The 19,445-nt window shown below is 55.8% G+C and overlaps 2 protein-coding genes across 8 annotated transcripts; one reads left to right on the forward strand and one right to left on the reverse strand.

The window, feature by feature from the left end:
* Window positions 1–4,901: 4,901 nt before the first annotated feature.
* On the reverse strand, window positions 4,902–9,598 carry YPEL4 (yippee like 4). Its single transcript, XM_070804300.1, has 5 exons — window positions 9,343–9,598; window positions 6,758–7,082; window positions 6,528–6,571; window positions 6,082–6,190; window positions 4,902–5,930 (listed from the first exon to the last, which is right to left on the reverse strand). Exons 2-5 carry the CDS (start codon window positions 6,896–6,898, stop codon window positions 5,841–5,843), a joined length of 384 nt encoding a protein of 127 aa, XP_070660401.1. The 5' UTR covers window positions 6,899–7,082; window positions 9,343–9,598; the 3' UTR covers window positions 4,902–5,840.
* CLP1 (cleavage factor polyribonucleotide kinase subunit 1) lies at window positions 7,318–17,549 on the forward strand. 7 transcript variants are annotated; one of them, XM_019975658.2, is made up of 3 exons: window positions 7,318–7,525; window positions 15,232–15,879; window positions 16,485–17,549. In XM_019975658.2, exons 2-3 carry the CDS (start codon window positions 15,274–15,276, stop codon window positions 17,154–17,156), a joined length of 1,278 nt encoding a protein of 425 aa, XP_019831217.1. In that variant the 5' UTR covers window positions 7,318–7,525; window positions 15,232–15,273; the 3' UTR covers window positions 17,157–17,549. The 7 variants fall into 7 exon arrangements, with proteins under 7 accessions (XP_019831217.1, XP_070660400.1, XP_070660399.1 ...); XM_070804299.1 differs by lacking the exon at window positions 7,318–7,525 and adding an exon at window positions 7,970–7,988; XM_070804298.1 differs by lacking the exon at window positions 7,318–7,525 and adding an exon at window positions 8,885–9,038.
* The last annotated feature ends 1,896 nt before the right edge of the window (window positions 17,550–19,445 follow it).

The raw sequence follows: 19,445 nt of genomic DNA on the forward strand, positions 1-19,445 counted from the left end.
TGCGTGTATGTGTGTCTGTGTGCAGGGTGTGTGTGTGCGTGCGCGCGCGCAGGGTGTGTGTGTGTGTGTGCGCGCGCAGGGGTGTGTGTGCGCGCGCGCGCAGGGGGTGTGTGTGTGTCTGTGTGTGTGCGTGCAGGGGCTGTGGGGCACAGGGGACTTGGCGGGGGCGTTGAGGGGGGAATGCAGGGGCCGCAGGGCTGAACCCAGCGCGGAGTTGTGCGTCGGGAGAAGTTGTGGGACGAGCCGGGGGGCTGCGCGCGGGGGTGAGGCCCGCCCCTGCCTTAAGAGTTGCCGGGCCTGGAGGGGTGCGCTCGGAGCGCGAGCTGCGGGCTCCCCCCCACGCACGCCGTCTGGGTAAGTGTGTAGTAAGCTGAGCCGTGCAGCAAGTGTGGCTGGAGTGTGTGCGCGCGCGCCCGTGTGTGGTCCAGCCTCAGGTGTGTGTGTCCCGGGGGCGGTGGGGGTGGGGGGCGGCGCCGAGCTGGGTGTGGAAGGAGCGCACGCCCCCCTCACCCCGCCCCCCGCGCCCCGTTCCTGGGACCCTCCGGGCTGCCCCTCTGGTCGCCATGGCCGCGGGCCCGGCCTGCCCCGCCGCTCCCGCCGCCCCTCCACCTGCCCTTTCTCTCCCTGCCGCGGGCTGGGCCCCATCCCCCGCTGCTCCGGGGGGCCAGGGCCGGAAGATGGTGGCCGGTGAGGAGTGGGGCGCGGGGAACTTGAGCCGCCCCTCCCCCGTTTCCTCCTCGGCCTCCACGCCCGCCTCTGCCAGGAGCCGGGGGGCGGCTCCCGGGCCCGGGGCGGGGGAGGGCCCCGCCGGCGGCCGGACCGGGGGGCCCGGCTCTGGGCGGAGGGGGCCGTGAGAGCCGCGGGGTCCGGCCCCCGCCCCCCACCCCGGGTGCGATCTGGGCCCCCTGGGGGGCATCTCCCCCTGGCCTCCAGGAAGCTGGCTGGCCCATGCTCTTGGCCCTTCGGCCCCTTGTTGACATGGTCTGGTTCCCCACGGGGACGGCTTTGCTCAACCCAACAGCAGAAGCTGGTGACCGACCCTCGCGGAGCCTGGATCTCCGTCCATTAGAACTGTGGGCCCCGGGCCCCGATTACAGGAACAGACTGCATGGAAAGGCAGGGGACAGGCTCTCTTGCTTTTCGAGCTAGTGGGAGGGAACCCCCTCCCCCCCAGGAAGAGCTCCCAGCGGGGAGGGCACAGGGCATCCCCCAGGGGCCTTTCTGATGGGTGCACCCCGGAATTACCCCACAGCCCGGCCCCCGAGGGCCGCAGCTCTAGCCAGGAGCCTGCTGCCCCAGATCTCTGCCCGACTCTGAACCTTTGGTCGGTCTCAGGATTGTTTGTCGGGGGTGTAAGCCCCTTAGACCTGGTAGGATGGGGACGTCTGAAGATGCCGGTGAGCTTGAAAAACCCCCTAACCGGAGTCCCTGGATAAACAGGAAACAGATTCTGACCCTACTGCCAAGGAAAGCCTGTCTCTAATGGCGAGGGAATGAACCGCACCATTTTGTTCAACGCTGAATCCACTCAGTGGATTTTGCAGGCCTCGGAGAGGAGCTGCAGAGGTGGGACTTCACCCACAGCTTCCGCCTGCAGACCTGGGGGTCTCTCTGTGCGGCCTGTTCGCCCCCATCCGAGACTGTCCCGTGAAGGCCTAGACCTTCCCTTTATCTAAACTAAAAAGGAGAGAGAGCTTTAGAGCGGGGAGGAAGCTCTGTGGTCTGGGCCAGCCAGCTCCTCTCTGGAGGGAAGCTGACAAGACCTACAAACCCAGGTAAACCCGGCTTCTCCTCACCTCCGGATCTGGGGGTGGGGGTGTCTCCCAGTCATCTTCCCGTGAAGACGGAATGCCAGGCTGCTTCCTGGCACTCTGTTCCCTCTGCCCTGAAACCTCCGGGGAAAGATGGTCTCCATGTTAGGAAGGAGGTGAGGAAGAAGACAGGAGGAGGAGTGGAGGGAAACAGAAGGGACACTGGAGAAAGGAGGGGAGCTGTGCTGAAGGTGAGGAAGGGGTGGGGAAGCCAGGGGCCTGGGAGCAGGGCCGGCGCCCCTCTGCTGCGGGCCGGAGCTCTTTTCACATTGTGCTACTGTCTGCGCCTGTCACTAGCAGTGCAATGTTAAAAGGGCATTGGCTGTGCAGCGCTACCCAGCGCCGGCTGCCTCCCGGGCATCGACCTTCCTCTCCGGCCTGGGCACCCCTCAGCCACCCTGGTGGGAACTCAGGAGGCCTCCCTCTGAGTAAGTCAGACGAATAGCTCACACTTACGGAAGCACATCCGTGTGCAGTCTGTGTGCCAGACACCAAGTGCATCATGGTGGGTCCTCAGGACAGAAAAGTAACATCCCCATTTTACAGATGGAAAAACTGAGTCAGGAGAGGCTTAAGCAGCACGGCCAGAGTTTGATGGTGCTTAACGTTTCAGAGCCTGTATCTAATCCTGTCCTAAATCACAGTTTACCAGTCTTGGAGCGGGTTGAGGAAGGTTGTTGAGCTGAGGGGTAGAGGGTTTTTGGTGCCACCTGCTGGTTGTAGATGAGTATCTTCCAAAGGTTCAATGCTTTAAGGAGGAAAGGAGGGAGTGACTGGTTGGCTAAGAAGTTCCCAGACTCAGCTTGGGATTGGAGGGTGGGTGGAGAAGACTGAATCACTGTTTGGTCCAGAGTAGACCTCCATTAGAAAAAGGGGGTGCACAGGCAAGGAAAAAAGGCTAACCCGAAAGGACTGCACCCCAGGGAGGGGCTGTACGCCCCTTGCATTCCATGCCTGCAGCTCCTTCCCTGGCTCTCAGGCAGAAAAAGGAGACCTCCTCTCCACCTACCCCTCTTGGTCACAGGGTACTTGACACCTGTCTGAGCATCCGAAGTTTGGACAGTCCCGCCCCATGGCCTGATCGCAAAGATTACATAGGATCCCTTGAACCCAACTCGCAGAATGATTCTTCCAGGAGAGATTACAAAGAACCGAGACTCATGGGTGCCGTTTACTTTCCTGTTTCCCACAGTTCCTAGTTGGCTTAATAAGTAAATTGAGAGAGAGGCAGATTTGGGGAGCTTTAAGAAGGCAGCTAGTTTGTGCCTGATGTTCAAGGTCAGAAATATTCAAGGACAAGCCTTCCTGAACTTTAGTGCAAGAAGTGGGATTGAGAAGGACAGGGTTTCTGGGTCCCTTGCTGGAACCTGAGAGAAGGCTCTGGGCATCGCCAGGCAGGCTGGGACGGACCCCAAGGCCTCCCAGGTGGGGGTTCTGGGCACCCAAGGCCCCCTAGATGGGGGTGCTGGGACAGACCCCGAGCCCTCCCAGATGGGGGTGCTGGAGCGGACCCCGAGGCCCCCCAGATGGAGGTGCTGGGCACCCAAGGCCCCCTAGATGGGGGTGCTGGGACAGACCCCGAGGCCCCCCAGAAGGGGGTGCTGGGCATCATTCCTTCAGGGCTTGATTTGCCTTCTAGCCCCTGTGTCTTCCAGAGCTCTTCTGCCCCAACAGTCTCTGCATTCTGATGTTGACAACAGTGTCTGAGACTACAGTTAGCTTCAAGTCTCTTTTTTTTTCATTCTTAGCATTTCTACTTGAGCCTCTTTTTGGGCCATTTGGTGATGTGAGTCCACTTGTTAAAGGACAAGAAATGTTCAGTGTTTACTCAGTGCCCTTGGGATGAAGTCCTTGAGTGTTTCATGGCCCCAGCCTGTCTTTCCTGGGCTGGCTCACCTCTCACCCACTCGTATCTGCGCTCCAGTTTAGGAAAGAAACTTTTATTTCTCTTCAAATTAACTCAACTTGAGCCGCCTGATACAGTTCTCTCAGCCTGAACTACCCCCTCCCCTTACTCTTCCTTTCTGCCCACGCAGCCTCTCAGCTTTCAAGGGCTTTCAAAGTCATCACTTCTGCAAAGGTTGCTCTCCTCAGTTCTCGGTGATGCTTCTACTACAAGCCCTGCGCTCACTCCCCTGTCCCCTTCTACTGGAAGCGCCTGCATCTTGTTTGTCTTCCCACTAGACAGGAAGCTCCATGAAGTCAAGCCATGAATGCCTTCTTCTCCACTGCTTTGCCAGTGCTAAACAAGGCCTGGCAAGGAAGAAGTGCTCTTACAAATATTTACAGTACCAATGAATGAATGTGGAAATAACAACCTAGCTTACAAAAAAAAAAAGATTTTTATGATGCATCCAACCCTCCCTGCAGTTGTTGGTGACTGCACAACAATAAGAATTTCACAGCACTGCCAACAATCGCACGAGGGTCGTGTGGCTGCATTGACGCTGCAGTGTTGAGCTGTTTTGTTCCAGTTTGTAACCGCTGCCAGGGCAGCACCTTGGCTGATCGATTTTCCTTTTAGCTTTAAGAGCAGCCATGAGCTGACCAAAAGATTCCAGAACCAGGCTGAAAGGCAATGGGACCCAAGAAAGCTCTTGTTCTGGAATGAATCTCTTCAAACTTGGCAAAAGTGGATTCCTTGTCAAGGGCTCCAAAAGACAGAAGCTGTTAAGGATGCTCCCGCTGGAATCTCACTCAACAACAACAACAAACCATCTCAGAAGCAAAACCTCACCTGAATCTCCATCCCCTGGTGTCTTGCCATAGACAGAGCAATTGCTGCCCCCTAGGGGTAGAAGGGCGGCCTTCCCAGGTGGCTCAGATGGTAAAGAATCTGCCTGCAATGCAGGAGATCTGGGTTTGATCCCTGGTTCCCGAAGATCCCCTGGAGAAGGAAATGGCAACCCACTCCAGTATTCTTGCCTGGAGAACCCCATGGACGGAGGAGCCTGGCAGGCTGCAGTCCATGGCATTGCAAAAGAGTCGACTTAGCTGCTAAACAACAGAGGAGGAGGGGCAGGCCTGGGGCAGGGGTGTGCATGGGACAATCTATGGTACCTGCCAAGAAAAGTCAGAGGACCGAGTGCCTCACGTGTTGCTTTCCCCTTTTTATTAAAAATAGACCCGAACACTTTATATATCATACAAAAGTTTCGTTCGCTGGTGGCAGCCGCGAGGACGCCTAGCCTCATGGCACTGATCCCCCACCTTCCCTCCGAGGGCCTCGGTCCCAGGGAGCAGTAGCCGGCCCGGAAGACGCCCACCAACCCTGCTCGCTCTGGAGAGTGCCAGCCGGGTGTGGGGCTGTTCAGGGGGGACATCCCCCGACCCCACCCCATGGCAAAGGTCAGATACTGAAAGTGCCTCTTCAGTGCCAAGGTAAACTGCCAAGTGGAGTAAAATGCAAACCCCTGGGATGCTTTGATGATCTCCCAGGGCCTGGGACTCCGGACTTTTTTTTTCTTCTGCCCGCCCCCCACCCCACGAATCCTGGCTGCTGCAAATGGGGGGTGGGGGTGGGGTGGGAAACGTCACCCTTAAGAGACTCCGGTACCTCCCGGCGTCTGAGGTCAGCATTTCACTCCACTTCGAGCCTTTTCTCACCTGCTATTCTGTGGCCTAGGATCTCCCAGTGCCAAGACTCGAGGTTGGTCCTCTGTTCGCTCGCAGAGGTGGAGCAAACACGGCTTCCTCCCGAGGGTCCTCTAAGCCTGCGTCTCTGCCCCTCCAGCCCCTCGGTTTTCAGAACCTTGGGGGCGACAAGTCCCCACGCCACCCCTTTCCCCTCCGTTTCTGCCTCTCCCTGACTGCTGCCCACGCCTGAACCTTCAACACCCCTGGGGTACCGCAGACCCCCATTCCAGGGGGGCCTGGGCGTGATGGGGTGGCGGCGGGGGGAGGGACGGCGGGAGCAGGGTCCCCCCCAGGGGTGGGGCAGTGCTCATGCTGGTATGGACGCGCGGCCGGGCGGGGGCAGGTGTGGGAGGGTGGGGCATGCGTCGGGAGGGCAGAGGCCGCCGGAAGCCCTCAGTCCCAGCCGTTGTCCTTCACCATGTGCGACATTTCAATGATGTACTTCCCCTCCTTGTACTTCTGGCTCGTCTCAAAAGCCTGCTCCTGGCGGGGGGAGGCCGGCAATGTGGGCCGACGGGTCCGCCTACCGCCGCCAGCGTAAGCCCGCCCCCTACCCGGTCCCCCCACTCCTAGCTCCCGCCTCCCTCTGGGTCAGGCAGACACCTGACGGGTGGCCCTCCCCCCCAGTACTTACATATTTCCAGCCCAGGGTGGTTTTGCAGCTCTCGCAGAAAATATCAGCTACCGAGTGCAGCCCCGTGAGCAGGAGGCGCTGTTCAGCTGGCCCGCACCCCACGTTGACCCTGGGAGACGGGAGGACCCAGCACGCGGGGGGGAGGGGCGGTGTGTCACTCCGTCAGCGCACCCCCAAAACAGCCCAGAAGGCCCAGCCTCTGGAGAGAGCGCAACTCACCCAGCTGAGAGCCCTGCCTCCAGCACCCCACCCCTTGCTGTCTAGCGCCTGGCACCCCAGTTCTCCCGGGCTCCCCACAAAAGAGCAACAGACCGGGCTTCCGCCAAAGGAGAGGCAAACCCAGAGGGCGCAGGGCACCCTCCTCGGTCGGCTCAGCCCCTCTCTTCAGAGAGGAAAGCTATTCACCCACACCCGCACACACGCACAAGGGAGAGGGGTAGACTCACACGGAGTTAAACAGGTAGGCTCGGCCATGGCTCCCCTGGAAGGACTGCGGAGACACAGGGCGGGCGGTGACTGCGGGGAACCCTTGACCCCGGGGGTCACGCGCTCCCTGAACCCCCCGCGGGGGCATGGAGGAGGGAGGCCAGGCTTCGTGGTGTCATCCCCGGGTGATGTTTGGAGGAATCTGATGCGGGGGGCGAGGGTGGGGGTGGGAGTGATGGAGGGGCGTTACCTTGGAGATGAGCTCGTCGTGTTTGGCCAGGTGTGCACGGCAGTGGACGCAGCTGTAGGTGCGGTGGCAGCGAGGCAGGTAGCTGCGGAAGGTCTTGGCGGGGAGGCAGGCGGGGGCCGGGCCAGGGTCGCAGCTGGGCATGACGGGCTGGAGGACGATGCCCTGGCGGGCGGGGGGCGCAGGCGCCGTGCAGCCCCCGCACAGACGGTCGCAGGTGAAGCAGCGGAGCAGGTTGGCTAGAGCCGTGTTTCAGGACGGGAGCGGTGCGGGGGGGCTGCCGGGCCAGGGCCCCCCCAGACGTGAGCCAGGCAGAAATGGAGGTCACCTGGGAAGGAGGGCAGGGTCACCAGGAAAGCCGGGGGGCCCTGCCGGGGGCACGGAAGAGCCGGGGCGCCTGCGATCACTTCCACTCCTGCTTTACCCATCCGCAGCAGCCCCGCTCCGCGCGCGCGCTCACACTGCATCTGCCACCCGGACTGACCGTCTGCTCGGGCCGGCCCCGCAGCGGATGGGGGGGGGGGTCTCAGCCCGGGAGGCGGTGTCTCGCCCTCCTGGGGCCAGAGCCAGCCTCCACCATTTTCCACTGGGAGCGGCCCGCTGCCATGGGAGCCGCGTCACTGGCAAATGCTCCTTCCTCCCTCGCTTTTCCATCCTTTTGTGAGGATGCGTCCCACGTGCGCTGGTAGGCTCTGTGTCTCTGGGGCTCAAAGCCTTGAAAAAGTTGGGGGTGCGTGCCGGTCCTTCCTTCCCGTGACCTCGGTTTGCAAGGTAATTGGCCCCAGCACACGATTTGTGTGGGTGGGAGGAGCGTGATGAGAAAGGGAAGGAGCGCGGGCAGGTAGGCAGACAGGCACACTCCAGTCCTATCGGGGGGCGGGGGCCCAGAGCCTGATGGACGTCTCTGCTGGGACCGAAGGCCTCGGACGGGGCTGCTGCCCGGCCCTGCGCTTGGGTTCGCTCATTCTGGCCCGGGAGCATCACTGGGCTTGTCTTCTCAGCTTCTGAGCTCGTCTGTCTCTCTCTACTGCCCTCTAGGACTGTTGCCTTGGCTCTCAGTGAAGCACGCAGCATAGGAGAGAAATGATCTTCCCTTTGGGCGCGTCTGACCGCCGGGGGCCAATGGCAAGTAGGGCCGGTGTCAGAGAGGCCGGCGGTCCCGGGCCGTGTTTGCGGCGCGGGCGCGGTGTCTCATGATGGGCAGCGTCACAGCCCCGTGGTTTGGGGGCACAAGGTACAGGATGTTTCTTTCCCCCTTCTCCCAGGGGCAGGGACTCTGGGTGACGCGAGATAAAAAGAATTGCCTGGTTCTGATTAAGAATCTTGAGGAGGATTCGCAGGCTTCAGCCCCACAGTGGCCGCGGGTGCTGGAGGCAGGGATAAGGCGGGAGGTGTCCTCTGCCGGCCCTGATAAGCCAGGGAGCCTCGGCCCGCTCCTCGGTGGAGCCTGCTGGCCGGCTCTGTGTGGCTTAGCGCCGGTCTGTTTCGGGGATGCCAGCCGGGTGCCCTGGCAACAGTAGGCAGAGGAGCCGGGGTGCGCAGGCTCCGTCCTGCCCTCCGCGGGGACCACCAGCACCCCAGCTGTTCCAGCATTGCCTGGGGCCGCCAGGTCGGCTCTCTGCAAAGCCTCCCGGCAGAGGGCATCGGCCGTTTCAGGCCCTCGGCCCCTGGTGGGACTCAGGAAGAGCACCCTGGGCTGAGTTCAGGGTGACATTGGGGTCCTCACCAGCAGAACACCGGCCAGCCTCCGCTGGACACGTCTGCCTTCAACTTTGCCCGCCAGTGAGTTCCCGGCGGCAAGCTCCACCTGGCGCCCCCCCCCCCCCCGCCTCCACTTTCCCGGGGCCCGGGGAGGGGGCAAGGACCCCCAGCCTCACCCCGCCTGTCTTCCCTGCTTCCCCATCCCGCCCAGGGGAGGCTGCACAGAGAGCCCCTCTCGGGGGAGCGGGGGCAGGGTGCGTCGGGGTCACTTCTCTCCCCATCTCAGATGACCGGGAGAAGCAAGGGGAGCCAATGACGGGGGCAGAAGCGCGCCGGGGTGCTGACGGCCCCCCGAGTGAGCCGCGGCTGGACCGTGGGAGGCGCGGGGAGGGGGTGGGAGGGAGGGGTTGCTGAGCAAGCGGCGCTGACGGCAGAGGCGGAGGCTGGCGGAGCCAGGTGCGAATCCCGTGCCTCTTAGGGGGGAAAAAAAGGAAAAGGGAAAAAGGGAGGGGGACACCTGCTCACAATGGATGCTCGCATCTGCTCGGAGGCCGCGAGCCCCCCCGAAGGCCTGGCATCCTCGGTACGGTACGGTCCCAGTGATGAGCCGCGCAGCAGGCTCCCGGGGCGGGCTTGGTGGCGGGGGAGGGGGGGGTCTGCACCCCAGCGGCCAAACAATATAAACAGGGCTGCTTGATCAAACAGGGGTGCCTGAGGCTGCGGCCAAAGTTGCCGGGAAGAGCTCGCAGAGGGATGAGGCGGGGAGGGGGAAGGGAGGACAAAGGGTGGATGGAAAATGCTTTGGCGAGGGAGGAAAGCCACGCGCAGCCCGAGGGGGAGACGCACAGACGGGGAAAGGTGTGCTTGGAGAAGGGCTGCCCCCTCACCTTGAGGCCGGCTCCAGAGATCTCCGTCTATCTCCCCCTCTCTCTCTCAATCTCTCTGCGCTCTCTTCGCGGCTCCTTCCGCTCCTTCAGTGGGGAAGGGGCGGGGGGCGGGGAGGGTGGTGGTGAGGGGCTCCAGACCCGGGCTGCCAAACTGGCCCAGCTGCGGGGGGCGGGGGGGCGGCCAGAGGCGGCCTCCCGCCGGTACCCCGGTCTGTGGGTGAATGTAGCTGTGTGTTGTGGGACTGCATCATAACACTGTGAGTCATCCGGGCCCCCACCCCCCTCACCTCCCACGTCAGAGCGGGGCTGGGAGACACAGGAGGCGGGCTGGGAGGCAGGCAGCGGGCAGGCGTCGAGGGCTGGGGCTGGGGCAGCGATGCCCGGGGGGCGGGGGCGCGAGCCAGGGGCGGGCAGGGAGGGGAGCCGGGGTGCTGGGGAGGAGGGCCCCGTGGCCAAGGAGACCGCCAGAAGCTGGGGGGAGGACAGGGCTGGGCAAGGATGGAGCCCGCGGTACGGGTGGCGGGGCTGGACCAAAGACGAGAGGCTGAGAGCCGGATGCACAGTCAGGACCCACCGTGCGCTCAGTCAAGATGCTACATTTCCCATTTCAGCTCTGATGCTGACGCGGGGGAAAGCAAGCCATTTTAATGGTCACGGATGGCATGGGACGCCCCCAAGCTTGTACCAGGCGCTTCCAAGCCTCAAAGCCTCCGGTTCAGTACACCGCCCCCCCCCTCCACCCGCCCCCGAAGGAGTCACAAACCAAAAATGACCTCTGACAGGCAAACCTCTTATCGACTACTTCCAAATGAACTGTGCTTCACGCACGGAGACACCCATGTTACATAAGATTCTCTGCTGGGCTCTAAACTTTGAGGGAAAAAGGAAACTCCTCTCTGCATCCCAGGACTGCAATGCCAAGTGCAGAGCTTTGCCTACAGAAGATGCTCAAAAAACAGTAGTTGAGTTGCAAATATCTTCAGACGTTGTCCAAGTGTCTGGCTTTGGTCTCGGAAGAGACGTGAGTTGGAATCGCAGCTCTGCCAATACACTTACCAGGAACCACTGGGCCAGTTACTGATAACTTGTGTGCCCCTGTTTTCTCCTTCTGCTAAATGAAGCTGATGTTTACCACAGGGACATGTGAAGTAAAGTGAGATAATATGTAAACATCTAAAAAAAAAAAAAAAAAGCTTGGCACCTGATAGGCAGCTAGTAAACAGTAGTTACTGGCATTTCAAAACAGTGTTCTCAACTTGAATACCCCTCAACCCCGCGTGGAGTTACTCTTAAATTCTGATAGCTCAAGAGGCACATGCCAAATTTGTGTCTTATGAAGAACTTAACATCTTTCGTGCTGTTTTTCTGTCAGTTTCCAGTTATACTTCATGTGAGCCAAAATATTTCTCATAAACTTTTGCCCTCTGCAAGTTGCTGAAGTATGTAGACACAGAACATACCCTCTAAGGTAAAAACCTAGATTTCTAACCGAGGTGAACGTTCAGAAAAAGTACTTTTTCACAAGTAAAGGGGGGAGTGAAAAGTTAAGGTAGGGAAATGAGGTTAATGGGAGGCAATGCTAACTGGGTATGAAAAGTGAAAGGAATTCTGAATATTTCTTCAGGATACCTGGTAGTTCTTTGGAGAACTAATACACAACACGGTGAATGAATTAATTAAAGCAAACCATCCGAGAATATCCTTCAGTTTAAGGTAGATTCTGAAAACACAAAGTCGGTATCTTGAGTGATGTTACCAGAGGTTTGGAATTGACAGGTAGCACTGAGTAAAGAAAGAAGAGGGAAATGTTCTCATCTGGACAGAGATGAGGAAGGAAATGTAAGTGGAGGAAGAATTTGTTGAGGAAAATAGAAGGAAGTGTGAAAAAGGAAAGTGAGTAGTTTTTTAGGGCAAGGTTTGAAAGTGTAGAAGCAAAAAATTAAATGAACTCAGGAAGATGATCACGAATTTAGCTGGAGAGGAGAATGAAAAAGGCATGTGAGGGCAGTGTTATCTGAGGGTGGGGTGGAGAGGAGAGGAGTGCTTGGTGAAAGACTGAACGTGAGGAAAGAGTGTGGGCAAGCACAGATGCTTTCAATGTTGCACCCTGAGCCTTTCTGTGTTTAAGAAGCAAAATGGAGAGCAGGCCCTAAAGGAGGGGGAGGGGTTTTTTCTCCCTAAACTCAGCTTGAGATGGCTATTTAATATCCAAATTAAGATGACCTTGGGACTTACCTGGCGGTCCAGTGGTTAAAACGCCACACTCCCAAGGCAGGGGACATGGGTTCTATCCCTGGTTGGGGAACTGCGTGGCATGGCCAAGGAAAATGAAAGAAACAGAAAAAAGAATGATGACTTGAAATAACTGGGAGAAACTGCCTCAAGGGAGAGAATGTGGAGGCAAAGAAACAGATCTGGGAAGTGGACTGCGTGTGAACAGGAGAGGATGAGCTCATAGAGGATTTTGCAAATGAAAGACTAGAACTGGACTCTTTTTCTGTGTGTGTGAAAGTTGCTCAGTCATGTCCAACTCATTGCAATCCATGGACTATACAGTCCATGGAATTTTCTAGGCCAGAATACTGGAGTAGGTAGCCGTTCCCTTCTCCAGGGGATCTTCTCAACTCAGGGATTGAACCCAGGTCTCCTGCATTGCAGACGGATTCTTTACCAGCCACAAGGGAAGCCCTAGAACTGGATTTTTGCAGAATGGTGAGCAATTAGAGGATACCTGGTAGTTCACGGGAGAACTAATACCTGCACGGTGAGTGCATTAAATAATTAAAGCAAACCATCGGAGACAGACGGGCTTCCCAGGTGGTACTCGTGGTAAAGAACCATGATGTGGGTTTGATCCCTGGGTTGGGAAGATCCCCTGAAGGAGGGCATGGCAACCTATTGCAGTATTCTTGCCTGGAGAATTCCATGGACAGAGGGGCCTGGCGGGCTACCGTCCATAGAGTTGCAAAGAGTCAGACAGGACTGAAGCAGCTCAGCACACCACACACACGCATCCAAGAGAGAAACGTGAGAAGTAAGGATGGCACTCTTAGAAAGTGAGGGCTAAGGTGGGGCCAGCTGGAAAAAGGCAACCCAGAAAATCTTCCTAGGCTTTTCCACCCGGATTAACTCTGTGAGCTGGACTGAAGAAAGTATTCATCTCTAACGAACGGATGACAGTTACAGCATGTCCTTCACAGGATTCTTGTGAGGATTAAATGGATTTATACCCTTAAAGCCCATAGAGCACGATGTGGCATCTAGTACTATGCATTCACTATGTAATAACTGAACTCATACTCCAAAATCTTGGGTTTTAATACTGCTGCTACTGCTGCTAAGTTGCTTCAGTCATGTCCGACTCTGTGCGACCCCATAGACCGTAGCCCACCAGGCTCCCCCGTCCCTGGGATTCTCCAGGCAAGAACACTGGAGTGGGTTGCCATTTCCTTCTCCAATGCGTGAAAGTGAAGTCGCTCAGTCATGTCCGACTCTTAGCGACCCCATGGACTGCAGCCCACCAGGCTCCTCCATCCATGGGATTTTCCAGGCAAGAGTGCTGGAGTGGGGTACCATTGCCTTCTCCAGGGTTTGAATACTAGCTTGGGCAAATCCCTCCACCTGTCTTAGTCTCCTCTCTCACCTGAAATTTAATAAAGCTGACTTTACAGGTGGCTGTGAAAGAGGACACCTGAAAGGGCTTTGAAAAATGTAAACTACAAACAGATGGCTTCATTATAGCTCTCATCCTCAATCTATAATAAAGCCTTAAGAGCTCACATCCGATGCTTTCTATGTTACAGGCATTGGGTTTAGTGCTATATATGCATTATCCTTGGAGAAGGAAATGGCAACCCACTCCAGTATTCTTGCCTGGAGAATCCCAGGGACGGGGGAGCCTGGTGGGCTGTCACCTATGGGGTTGCACAGAGTCGGACACGACTGAAGCAACTTAGAAGCAGCAGCATGCATTATCCTATTCATGCTTCAAAACAACTTGAAGATAAATTGTTATCTCTATTATACAGTCAAAAAAACCCAAACAACACATGGGTCTAAACCTGTGATATACCCAAAGTCACACAGCAAGCAAGTGGCAAAGAATATTCCCAAGTCCAAACGCATCAGAAGTGTATAAAGTGAAAGTGAAGTCGCTCAGTCGTGTCCAACTCTTGTGACCCCATGGACTGCAGCCCTCCAGGCTCCTCTGTCCATGGAATTCTCCAGGCCAGAATACTGGAGTGGGTAGCCTTTCCCGTCTCCAGGGGATCTTCCCGACCTAGGGATCGAACCTGGGTCTCCCACCTTGCAGAGATGCTTTACCTTTACCGTCTGAACGTATAGATGTGGCCCAACCTGTTGCTTGTGGGGTGAATGATTGCCCTTGTATAACCGGCAGAGATTTGGGGAGGGAAAGAGTCCCCAGCAAAGCTCTCCGCTTAACAGGAGAGGGGTTGTTGGGTAATGACTGCCTTGCAGAGTAACTGGAAGAAATTTATTTTTTATTCTCTTATTTAAGTAAAATGCTCTGTAATGCTCTCCAGGGGTCAAACGCTGTGTCAGGACGGGGATGGCAGTTCAGTTAGTCTCTGATGAGCTGCTTGGCTGACCTCTCTCTATCCCTAGGTCTCCTCGTATCCACACAGGGCTCCGCGCCCCGCTTCCAGGCGGCTGTGGGGCCTACATGGTGAGCCCCCTCCCCTGCCCGCCTCCCTTCCCCTTCTCGGGCCGCAGGTGAGCAGGAGCGACGGGGAGAGGGCCCGCAGCCACGGCGCCTCAGCGGCCACCGTCCCCTCAGCTGCCAGTCCCCGCCGCGCACGGGGGCGTAACCACCCCGCCTCCTGCTTCCTTCTCCAGCTGCTTGACGAACAAAGACGGCAGCCGCCCCGCCCACCTTTGACGTCACGGTCAAAAAAAATTGACTACAAGTCCCAGAGGGCCGAGCGGCGGCGAGAGCGCGACCGCTCGCGACAGCTCTGGTACAACTACATCTCCCAGGGGGCCCCGCGCGGCCGCTCCTTCCCCACTGCGCAAGTGTGGAAATGCTTGTTTTCGGCGTGGGTCTCGGTGAGCCCGTCTCTCTTCTGGGCTTAGGTCCTGTCTTCTTGGTTTCGAGGTTTGAGCTCGTGGCTGTACAGGTGAGGTAGTAAGTTCAGGATCGCAGCCGCCGCCTGCTTAGAGCCTGCGCAGATTTCGGTGCCTGGGGAGGCTGGGACGAATGCTAGACCTGGAGCTGCGATCTAGATCGGAGATAATTCTTTGCTGTTCCTCGGCGCTTTCTAGTTTACTAAAATTTTTCTTTCCCTCCGACCATCCCGGTTAATCCCCAGAACAGAACTTTGTGTGGGGAACTGTAAGCGCCTCCAGTTGACAGCGGAGGAAAAGGTTGAGAGGAGCTAAGTGAAAAAGACACTGCTGGTGGTTGCTGAACGGTTTCCTTGATGCTGTTTGCTTCTGAGTCCCAACTGGGTATTCTCTGCTCTGCCTCCAGATTGCTGACTCCCTTTTTTTTTGACCCAAGGATTAGGGACTGGGCATCTGTAGCTTTTTCAAGTCTGGAGTACCCGAAAGAGTGATAGTGATGAAGGGAGCAACAAACGTGCTGTAATCAAGTCTGTCAGTATGTAGGTATCTTTTTTTCCGCCGACGTCTGAGTTAGTTATCCACTCGGTGTTTTTACAGAGGTGCCTTTTGGTTGTCAAGCTCTATTTTAGGTACTGGAGTTACAGCACCAAACCAAAATGCCCAACCCTTACCTTCTAGTAAGGGTAGATAGACAGTAATCAGATATATAGTGGGACAGGTGGTGATGAGAGATAAGGGGGAAGAATAAAGCAAAGGAGAAACATCCTCTGGAGGATTTTGAACCGAGTCCTAACTTCTGTTTAGATCTGATTTTGGCGTTCCAGACAAAGCAGCCACACAGGAAAGATGGGAGAGGAGGCCAATGATGACAAGAAGCCAACAACTAAATTTGAACTGGAGCGGGAGACAGAGCTTCGCTTTGAGGTGGAGGCGTCGCAGTCAGTTCAGTTGGAGCTGCTGGCTGGCATGGCAGAAATCTTCGGCACAGAGCTGACCCGAAACAAGAAGTTCACCTTTGATGCCGGCGCCAAGGTGGCTGTCTTCACTTGGCACGGCTGTTCGCTGCAGCTCAGTGGCCGCACCGAGGTGGCTTACGTCTCCAAGGATACCCCAATGTTGCTTTATCTCAACACGCATACGGCCTTGGAGCAGATGCGGAGGCAGGCAGAGAAGGAGGAGGAGCGAGGCCCCCGGGTGATGGTCGTGGGCCCCACGGACGTGGGCAAGTCCACCGTGTGCCGTCTGCTGCTCAACTACGCGGTGCGTTTGGGCCGCCGGCCCACGTACGTGGAGCTGGATGTGGGCCAGGGCTCTGTGTCCATCCCCGGCACCATGGGGGCCCTGTACATTGAGCGGCCAGCGGACGTTGAGGAGGGGTTCTCCATCCAGGCCCCGCTGGTGTACCACTTCGGCTCCACCACGCCTGGCACCAACATCAAGCTTTATAATAAGGTCAGAGCCCAGGGCAAGGCGGTTGGAGGGAGGGGGCCGGCGTTTGCCAGGTAAAACTCTCTGCCCCCTCTCAGTGGCCATCACTTCCAGGGTGATGGGTTTTGGAAAAGACAGTTTCAAAAATAGTTCAACCTCAGATGGTTAAACATTTCTAGGGACCTATTCTTAAGTAGGTCCTATTCTTCCCTGGTGGCTCAGACGGTAAGGCGTCTGCCTACAATGAGGGAGGTCCGGGTTCAGTCCCTGGGTTGAGAAGATCCCCTGGTGGAGGGCATGGCAACCCACTCCAGTACTCTTGCCTGGAGAATCCCATGGACGGAGGAAGCTGGCAGGCTACAGTCCATGGGGTCGCAAAGAGTGAGACACGACTGAGCGACTTCACTTCATTCTTAAGTAATTTATTACATTTCAACTTGGGACATGAAATACCAGAGACAGAAAAAACAACATAAAATGAAAACTAACTCCATGTTATGTGGTTAAAACCACCGCCATCAGGAATGTCCTTTTTCTTGAACCTGATACCACTTAGGCTAAGGAAGGATCGTGTGGCCGAGGGTTCGTTTTGTGCCTTTTCTCCCTCACGTGGACCCTTTCTTCTGCAGATTACATCTCGTTTAGCCGATGTGTTCAACCAGAGGTGTGAAGTGAACCGCAGGGCCTCGGTGAGCGGCTGTGTCATTAACACCTGTGGCTGGGTCAAGGGCTCTGGTTACCAGGCCCTGGTCCATGCAGCCTCAGCCTTTGAGGTGGATGTCGTTGTGGTTCTGGATCAAGAACGGCTCTACAACGAACTGAAACGGGACCTGCCTCACTTCGTCCGCACGGTGCTGCTCCCCAAGTCGGGGGGTGTGGTGGAGCGCTCCAAGGACTTCCGGCGGGAATGCCGGGATGAGCGCATCCGTGAGTATTTCTATGGGTTCCGGGGCTGTTTCTATCCCCATGCCTTCAACGTCAAATTTTCAGATGTGAAAATCTACAAAGTCGGGGCACCCACCATCCCAGACTCTTGCCTGCCTCTGGGCATGTCTCAGGAAGACAATCAGCTCAAGCTGGTGCCTGTTACCCCCGGCCGAGATATGGTGCACCACCTGCTGAGCGTCAGCACGGCGGAGGGCACAGAGGAGAACCTCTCCGAGACCAGCGTGGCGGGCTTCATCGTGGTGACCAGTGTGGACCTGGAGCACCAGGTGTTCACCGTTCTCTCTCCGGCCCCCCGCCCACTGCCCAAGAACTTCCTTCTCATCATGGATATCCGGTTCATGGATCTTAAGTAGCGATCCGCAGGCAGCCTTGCTGCCTGGGGCCTGGAGGCCTTCCGGCCATCACCAAGGGCATACGGGCTGAGGGATGAGCACCTCTTGCGGCCAGGCTGCTGGGTAAATGGTGGACTACCAGAAAGCATACGTTCTACCTCTTAAAAACAGGTGGTGGTCACCTAACTCTTCCAGTTGTGAACCAAAGGTTTCTTAGGTCACCGAAGGTGCCACCAGAGAAGCCCCCTTTCTTTCACTGTGCTACCACGTGGACTCATTTATTACCATTTTATCTTCTGCATATACTACTTGTTATCTCATTTGTCCGCAAAGAGTGAATTCAAAGGACTCCTCCCAATAAAGTTCATACTTGGAAAAAAAGAAAAAACTATTTTAATAAATATTTTTGCCATAGCACAGGAGTTGGTATCATTTTTTAAAGCTTGGGTTTTTTCCCCCTAAGCATTGTAGAAATATTATTGGAATGATGTATTACTGAATGCCTAGAGAAGAAGAAAGCCAAGAGCCCACCTGTGAGCTAAGCAGGTGAATATTTATGATGGGTTTCCTTTTCCTCTGCACTTGGGTGAATAGATCCTAAATCTGTTGTCAGTGATGGGTTTAATATAAGGAACTAAACAGACGGTGGTAAACTTGGGGTGAGATTTCAGATTGGATATTATCCAGAGATAGCTCGTTTTCTCTCAGCCTCAGCTCTCTGCTCTCTGTCCTGTTGTCTGTTTAATTGGAATCAGATCCCAAGTCAAAAAATACATTTGAGCTTCCAGGTGATAAGCCGGGACAGCCCATCTCTTTGATCTCTTGCAAACAATTGGTTTCCCTAGTTTGGACTTGTATTATTGAATAAGTATCATGATGACCTTATCCATTGATTCTTTTCACAAATTTTTATCATGCACCTACTGTGTGACAGGGACCTTTCTAGATGGGGGAATGAGATGGACAGAGTCTTGCAGAGCTTACAGTAAACATAAAAAGTGAGGTGCTGTGCAGAGAGGCTTAAGATTGGGCCATAGGAGGCGGAGCGGCCCGGAGGCTTTTTAAATCAGGTGGTCAGGAAAGGCCTCTTCTGAGCACACGTTTTGAGTTAAGACCTGAATGGCTGTGTGCAATGGGGACAGAATCTTCCTGGTGGAGGAAGCAGTGTAAAACCCTAAAAGGAGCAAGCTGAGCGTGTTGGATGAAGGGAAAGGCCAGCATGGTGGGAGTGACATAGCAAATCAAGGGGAGAGGGAAAAACTCAGGCTGGGGTGGGAGGCAGCAAAGACCAGATAGTGTAGGGCTTTTGTAATCCAAGAAGAGTGGGAAACGATGGGAGAGAGGTAAGAAGCTCCAATACTTTGGCCATCTGATGCGAAGAGTTGACTCATTGGAAGGACCCTGATGCTGGAAAACATTGAAGGAAAAGGAAGAAGAGGGTGGCAGAGGATGAGATGGTCAGATACCATCACCTACCCACTCACTCAATGGACATGAAATTGAGCATGCTCTTGGGAGATAGTCAAGGACAGAGGAGCCTGGTGTGCTGCAGCCCATGGGATTGTGAGAATCAGACATGATTTAGGGACTGAACAACAACAAAAACACGGACTGGGTAGCTTACAAACATCTGAAAATGGTCAGATTTCTGAAGGCTGGAAAGGCCAAAATCAAGGAACCAAGCATAGTCACATTCTGCCAAGGGCTCTCTTCCAAGTTGCAGATTACCTGCTTCAACTGTGTCCTCACAGAGTGAGAGGGGCAGGGAACTCTCTGGAGCCTTGTTTATAAAAGCACTAATCCCATTCATGAAGGTCTACATTCATGATCTAAGCGTCTTTCAAAGGTTTCATCTAATATTGGGGATTTCAACATAATTGCGGGGAGGCGGGGCACAAAAATTCATACCATTGCAGGTGGTTGAACACAGGAATGGCATGTTTTAATTTACATTGAAAAGATTTCTGCTGGGCAGAAAATGGATTATAGAGGCAAGAAAAGAAGCAAGAACACAAGTTGGACTTTTGAGGTAGGGTCAGCGTGAGAATTAATGATTCAGAAGAGGGCAGCAGAGAGAGTTGAGTAGATTGCCTCGGGAGATTTCAGAGGTAAAACTGACAGGACTTGCTGATGGGGGTGGTACGGAAAAGCACGTGGAATCAAAGGTGATATGATTGTGGATATCAAAAATGATACCCACATTTTTTACTTGGGCATCTAGATTGGATCTGAGGTTGAGGACACTTTGGGAGAGAGGATAAAAAAGTACAGATACTTTGAAAATACCGATAAACTACACCAGGAGAAACT

Source organism: Bos indicus, chromosome 15, assembly GCF_029378745.1.
Source record: "Bos indicus isolate NIAB-ARS_2022 breed Sahiwal x Tharparkar chromosome 15, NIAB-ARS_B.indTharparkar_mat_pri_1.0, whole genome shotgun sequence".
NCBI classification, from domain to species: domain Eukaryota; kingdom Metazoa; phylum Chordata; class Mammalia; order Artiodactyla; family Bovidae; genus Bos; species Bos indicus.